Source organism: Sturnus vulgaris, chromosome 1, assembly GCF_052056855.1.
Source record: "Sturnus vulgaris isolate bStuVul1 chromosome 1, bStuVul1.hap1, whole genome shotgun sequence".
NCBI lineage: Eukaryota > Metazoa > Chordata > Aves > Passeriformes > Sturnidae > Sturnus > Sturnus vulgaris.
Genome location: NC_142243.1, coordinates 116276880 through 116284633, shown reverse-complemented (window position 1 = coordinate 116284633; position 7754 = coordinate 116276880). Strand labels below are relative to the sequence as shown.

At 34.6% G+C, this 7754-nt stretch overlaps 1 protein-coding gene across 5 annotated transcripts in view; it reads right to left on the bottom strand.

The window, feature by feature from the left end:
- Positions 1–816: 816 nt before the first annotated feature.
- The window catches only part of SNTG1 (syntrophin gamma 1), a 318906-nt gene continuing 311968 nt past the window's right edge, over positions 817–7754 (bottom strand). For all 5 annotated transcript variants that reach the window (XM_088174809.1, XM_014881643.2, XM_088174814.1 and 2 more), the window contains one exon: positions 817–7126. In XM_088174809.1, coding sequence (XP_088030935.1) covers positions 6968–7126 — 159 coding nt within the window. In that variant the 3' untranslated portion in view covers positions 817–6967. The remainder of the gene's footprint in view (positions 7127–7754) is intronic.

Here is a 7754-nt window from a genome sequence, read left to right as displayed (position 1 = left end):
TGAGGACTGAGAATCTTTTTAACACAGAGTATTCATCACATTTAAAATTAATTTATATTTTTTTCCTTCTCTTCAAGATGCTGAAAGGGCCAGGGTCACCAAAGATGATTTCCTTGGGTAGAGAGCGGAGGAGGGCAACCCCAGCCTCAGGGTCAAGAAAGCCTTGGGGAGTGCTTTTGGAAGGGCTGGGACAGAAAGGTGACAGCAGCACTTCTGTAAGGAAGCTTACCTAGCTTTCCCACACTGAGAGCACAAAAAAGGCAGCAAAAATGTGCATGTGAGATGTGCACTGCAGACTCCCACCCTAAATTGCTGAAAAGGTACAAAGGTGCCTAAATAAAAGCAGGGACTCCTCATCTTCCAAAATCTCTTCCCTCAGTCAGGGAAAAAGACAAACAAAATTAAACTCATCCAAGTTGTTTTTGCTCTAGTAGTTGCAGCACCATTTGAAAACTGTTTGGTTTCAAATATATACCAAAAATACCTTCAGACACTCCAATATTGGGCCTTTGTTAATTCCAACCAGTTAAGCACTTAAATGTCAATGGTAAAAAATCTGGTGGCTGGGTGATAGCTGTAGGTTGAGCTTCATAGCCAGGGGAGAGTGGGATAATTCCAAAATCCTAGTCAGGCATTAAGTGGGTGATAGGCCTTTAGAAATGATCATACAAGTATGGAATGGTCATTATTTCTATTAAATAAAGAGTTGTTGGGAAATAACTTTACCACCCCAAGTTCTTCAAATATTTTCTTAAATTCCCAGGCTTGGCTTTCAGCAATATAAAACTCATACACTATATGACTGAATGCAAAAGATTAGTTAAAAAAGTATTTATTTTCTATTTTTTCTGCTATGTTCCATTACAAAAAGAAGCATAACAAAAACAAAACAGAAGATAGCATTTTATTAGTGGTACATTAATGAGCTTAAACAACTAGGTGACTTACGCTTGTCACAAATACATATTACAAACAATCACAAAACCTTAACTGAAAATGAAATAAATAATTTGAATAGCTTTTCTTAATTTTTTAATATTTATAAAATATATAGCACTTTCTATTACATTTTTTTCAGTTATTTTAATCCATAACAAATTAAAATTTATGACATATATTGTAAATATGCTAAAGGGATAAGAATAATTAAAAAAACCCCTAAGTTCCTGGAGGTATGAAATAATAAATCTGTTAATGTTTATCAGTTTATTATCATATATCCAGATTGTGCATACCCTGCAAAAATAGCCATTTTTTAAACTAATATACATATTTTTTTATAATATTGTAAGTTTTTAAATATAAAGCTTCATGGATGTATGCTTCTGTTTTACAGTTGTGCCTAATAGGTAACTTTCATTAATATATACTGAATATATTCCATTAGTATATACTAATATATTTACACACACACACACACACACACATACCCCCTCACACACATACATACACACAGCATTATATATTAGTATATACTGAATAGCAAAAGAATTTCTATAACAGACAGCTGGGATTCCTGTGGAGAAAGTTGTTGAAAGTGGAAGGCATGTATACCACAGCGAAAACTGACAAGGAAATGCAAATTAAAGAATTTGTTTTTACATTGTTTAATATATTTCAGTAAAGTATGCAAGGTACTGTAATAATATACAGAATCTGAACAGAAATTTCTTTTTATTCTAGTATTCCAATTTTTTTTTCTTTATGACTCCGAGAGAATATGAATCACTGTCTCTGCTAAACTTCCTGAAAATGGAGCCAAGCAAGTAGAAATGTGTGGACACTATAGAACTTATTCCAGGAAAATAAAATAATCCCACTTAACAACCCTCCAAGTCAGGAAAGCACTTAAGCACAGACATGACTTTATTTGCTATAAAGTTGCTGAAAGTTAATCATACACTTAAGCACTCTTATGCTCTTGCCATAATCCTTAACACTGTTCCCTGCCCATGTACAAGGTTTACAGGCTCCATTATGCAGCTAAGCACAATTTTCCATCTGAGCAATGGGAGTGAGTGAACATGGAAGTGTGCTTGAGGATCCCAGGGCCAATATTCAGGTGTGTGTTTGTAGAAGATGAGGAGAAAGATGCAGGAGCGAGAGGGCTGACCACCATGGGGTAGCCTGCTTGCAACTAATGCTGTCCTGGTGTGGTGAGGCAAAAATTGATGCAGAATAACCTGCCTGGGCAGCATCAGCCTTTTTCAGCTTCATTCTGCCCCTTGCTGCAGCACAGCATCCCCTTTCAGGTACTGAGCTCCAGGGGTCTACATTGTGAAGCTGAGCTTTTTCTCCATAATAGTCCACGAGCAGCAGCTGCCACAGCTACAGAAATGGCTGCACCAGGACCTGGCAGTCTTGCTGATGGCATCTCAGAGGGTTTTGTCCTCTGGACTCATTTCAGCTGGGCTGCAGGGTCTGAATGCCCATCAGGACCTGGAACTGGGATGCTTGCTTAGTGTCATCCTGAAAGAAACAGCTCATGTGCTTGAGGACTGCTCTGTGATAAGAAGAATTGCATGAGTAGCTATAGGCAGAAGTCCGGCTTATAAAGCACATTCCTGATAAAATGAAAACATTAAAGTAGAAGCACTTCTAGCTCCTTAGAGAAACAGAAAGTGAGACACATACATGTGCACCTTCAGAGATCTTAAACTCTATTCCCACCTTGTGTTTCCCTTTTGAAGTGCCTGAAGTGCAACTTCAGGCATCTAAGACAGGTACTTAAATTTTGAGAACTTGAGTGAGTCTTTCATGTTTCCAATCATACTGAACTGGTCAGATGTGTGAGTCTTAAGCTCAGACTCATAACTGCCTGAAACAGAGCTTTTTAAAATCAGCTTTAACTTTTTTCAGACATTAGACTTTTTCAGAGACCAGACCACCACATAAAGAAATAGAAAGTGAAATGCAGAGATTTGTGTTTTCAATGTTAATAAAATTTCCAAAATCTTTCTTAGAATTGCCAAGGAAGAATGAAAACTGATCTGAATTTCTAAGGCCAGCAGTTTTACATTCTCAAGATCTCAAATATTTTTTAACCTTTTTTTGATACAGTAAACGTCTTAAGGCATTGAATAAAACAAATCACATTTAAAGTAGCAGGCTGCAGCGTTTAACTGTGCACTTTGAGGTGTTCTGATAAGTCTCCACATTTAAAATAAATAAATATAATTTTGTGGATTCAAGAACTAATTTAGAAAACAAGATTTTTCATGATTCTTTTCTCAAAGCATATTGATACTGTAGATTATTGGTTTGCATTTTAAAGAATTCTAGTTTGAATCGACAGAACTTTAAATGACTGGTTTAAAAAAATAGCTCACTTACAACTAGCTCTTCTCCACAAAGTTCGTGATGGACTTAATTAACATAATAAAATGGCCAACAGCTTAAAATATGCTGATTTTTATTTCAAAGGTGCCTTTGTGCTACTGGAATGCAACGGTCTTTTGAAAATCTGGAACTGTAATTTTTAAAAGATGTAGAAAAATGAAGCATATTCATTTATTGATGAAATCAAGAATAAATGTATTCAAATTGGTAACGCTTCCATAATAAAATTATGCTAACACTATAACCTAGCATATGATTAATTCTGTGAAGATCAGATAATCTAAATTCCCATCATAAAGCAAACTAAATCAATCTAAATATATTTAGTTATACTTAAGAGAACATATTTTTGGTATACTATATAACATCACTTCAATAGGCACAGTACTATAAATAATTTTCTTTATTAAACTTACTTGAAAATATCATGACATAAAGAGAACAAATTACATATTATGCTACAGATTTGTTTCTTTACTCTTTCTTGTTAAAATATTTTCTTTCACTTGAATACAGATTTTTAGCAAAAGTTGATGGCTCATTATAATTCTGTTTTTTCGTTGTCAATGGGCTGTGTTGACTTACAAAACACTTGTATCATTATATGTTACGTGTGAAATGACAGGCTGCAACATAAAGCCTGAGTTTTGACATATGCATATGGAGTTCACTATGCTTTAAATGTAGGTATTTAAATGCAAAATGTAGCCATTTAATATGTTTGCAAATTTTATTTTGGTACCTCAGGATTAGTTATAACACAGAATTTAAAATTTTGCCTCTTTGGTTCAAGACTGAATTTCTGACCCATTTGCTCTACAAGGGCAAGGTTGATGCCGAGTCACCTCTGAATATTCTGTGAGGTCACTGCACAAATGCCTGCTGCATTTATAAATCAACACTGACCTTCAGTCAAAGCTATGACATCTTATATTCTCTCAATAACGCTTTTCTGCTTGAAAAGTATTGATGAAGTCCCACCAGTTTATCTCCTTAGAAAAACAACAACTACAACAAAAACAATTTAGAGGCTAATGTGTTTCTTAAATGTTCTGTATTTAATTCCTAGTTGCAAAAGTGTCAGTGATGAATGCAGGTATTCTACAAACAGAATTATTTAAAGAGATCTTCACGATACCCTGGTAGAGTCCCAGAAGTTCATGCCATTAACTCCATTCTACACAATGAGCATTTTTGTTTAAATTCTTTGCGGGGGGCTTTCATATAATAGAATTCCTCCATCTACAGAAATTTGCAATGACATACTTTGTGCTGGTTTGGGTAAATGTTACGCTCATTCAAGCACGTCTCTTAAACACCCCCCAGATCCAGTGATGCAACTGCACATCACATGAACAGTTGAAAGGAAAAACACTCAACCAGCAGCTGACCAGATTCAGATTCTGCTATAGCCAGCAGAGGTGGTAGCACACGGCCACACTGCTGTGACAGCTGAATGCCACAGCAATGCACTGAAATGGAGGAGGTTATTTGGGACCACTGAAAACTGCCATTAAAATATATCAGGCTTCTCTTTTCAGCACTGTCAACGCTCTGCCAAAATTTGTGTTTCCAATATATGCATTTTAGACAAGGGCAGTGCCTGAGTTACCATTGTCAAAGCTCTTAAACTGTTATAGCTCTAGATTCAAAATATCTGGTGCTTGTGTCCCAAGCTCGAGATCCTATATACAACCATGGTAGTTTTAGCTGTCCTTCAGATGTCACCTCCTAATTTAGGGACAATTCTTATTAAAAAGTTCATGACGGTGACTATGAAAAGGTTTGATTTTGATGCTACTTAGTACTCTATTTAATAGCTGTAGTATTTAATAGCAGGATTGTTACAACATTCCACTAAATTTCGGATGGAAAATAAATGTGTAGCCCTTGGAAGTATACTAATAGGAAGTAGGTGTGTACTTCTTTCTGTTTGAAAGTGATAAAAGAGTTCCCCTCCCCCAAATATTTTCAGATTATTTGGAACTAGTATCAAATTAGATCAGCTATACTTCAAAACAATGTTACTCTCACATATGCAAATCCAAATATTTCTAATGCAAAGCAAAAAAACAGAGACATATTTTGCTCCTACATTTCATTCATCTTTTGTCCGTGCCTTGCATTTTGAATTTTTCCTGTTTGGATAAGCTCTCCTCTGGCTTCACTTTTGAAGTACTAATCACCTTAACACATAGCAAGGGATGTGATAGAAAGGGGTTTCTGCTAAAAAAGGAAGATGGTGGCCCTATCTCATAAGTGCTTCTAACAAGTCTAAGGAGGGGGAAACAAAAAGTAGTTTTGATTTCAATACAATAAATAGAAATCCCAAAAACTACTACTGAAAATGTATACCTTTTTTCCTTCATCTTCACTGGTGTGTGTCATAGTGCAAAATTAAATTATATTATAAAACTGCAATTAAACACAGTTATTAACTTTAAATTTACAAGTCCTTTATATTTCATCATTAAATGATAACGTGAAACTAGATCCAGAGAGATGTAATGGTCTTAAAAAGAAAAGAAATTATGCATTCTGTAGTGTATTCTTTATAGCTTATTCAAATTATTCCTGTCTTTTACTATCTATCTATCTCTCTCTATATATATATATATAATAACTTATTAAGAATTCAAAGGGTAAAATATTTTTTCAAGCATAATGCAAAATGTCTATTTGTTGAGAGTTTAAATGGAACATAAGTTCTATCTATGATGTGAAATCAAGGTTTACCATGGAAACAATGTATTAGGTGGGTTGTCTGAAACAATTCAAAATCTTGTGAACAAAGACTGTTAGATTTATTGTATTTAATTATTAACAAAAGAAAGGAAGAAATAAATAGATGACACACTATTTTTTGGACTTGCAGTTAATTTATAATTAAAATTAAATTAATATGCCATTAGCTTTACTTGAGGGACTTATCCATGAAAAAGAGTTTTTTCTTATGATGGTTTGTTTGTTTTGTATTGTTTTTAATGAATCAAATCAGTATGGTTATATGTTTGCTGCTGTTATTGTTGGATGAAGAGAACAAAATGGAAAAAGTAGCATGACTCCATGTATGAACACAAGTATGGATTTACAACAGTGCTTAAAGTGCTTTCTTATTTGAGGAGGTACCTACACAAATGTCTTTTCATGCTTATCTCCTTTGTCACCATGTACTATATGCTTGCTCTCATTTATAATATAATGATAGGGTATTATGTTCACACTCGGAGTTTAGTATATTGTCATAAAAACATCTGAAAAGAGGAAAATGACAATTCTATTTGTGTATTATTACAGCAATTTGAAAATTTTATTAAATACTCAAGTGCTTCATTTCGCCATTTATTCCTTTGCTTCCAATGTTGCTTAAAGCACTATGTAAGTACAAATAGATAATACTAAAAGCATATCCATCCTATTCTGGGGTTTTGACTAGGATTATTTACTGATGTCTTGCAGAACCGAGATGAAATTATGATCCCACGTGACCATTTATCTGCTGATGCTGCAAGATGTCTTGCCTCCAGGATTGGTTTCCACATACATGGTTCACCAAAGGTCTAAATCTTACGAATATTTATACATTTTTATGTCTCGTTGTTAAGTGGCAGTGCTGTCATGGGGGATGTCAAGTAGTATACTTTAATTTGCCAGTACCAGAAGTTGTGGGAGCAGCAGAAGCTGTGGCTTGGCTGCCTACAAACAAAGGGTCCAAACAAGCCACTTTGGCTGCAAAGAATGAGTGAATACAGTGAAGAACTGCAAACAGGTTAGAAAACTCCAGCTCCTGGAAGTGAAAGAAAAAAAAAAATTAAACACGAAACAGAACACCCCATGAACATATAACCAGGAATGAACCACTTTCCAACAGCAATAATTATAATAGCTTGATGTAATTCTCCTAATGTGCTATACAATTCTCCTTTATAGGGACTTAGACTTTGAAAATGGAACATTCTCTAAATAATTGCTTGGAGGCTAAGATGGACAAATTTCTGGATTAAGTGCCTCCATAGAAATATGGGATCCTACCAGCCAAAGGAGCAAGAAAGTGACACTATATAATTTTTATTTTTCCGCAGGTTAATGCAAATCTGGTACTTTTGCAGGTTAATTTAGATGGAAACTTTATGGCTAAGTTGTAACAGTTTGCACACCCCTGGACTACTACTATCTACCCAATGTACCCACAAAAATTAATAATGTTAAATTCCATATATATTACATTCGTTCATCATGTCTCCTCACACTATCAGATACCTGATTCTTTAATATATATATTAAAAAAGGGAGGACATATTATCAAAATGTGCTACTATCACACAGTGATAATTTGGATATGTTATTGGGCCAAAAAAGGAACATACTCCATGTTTTAAATTTATTAAGAATATTATACAAATTCCTTATTTTTC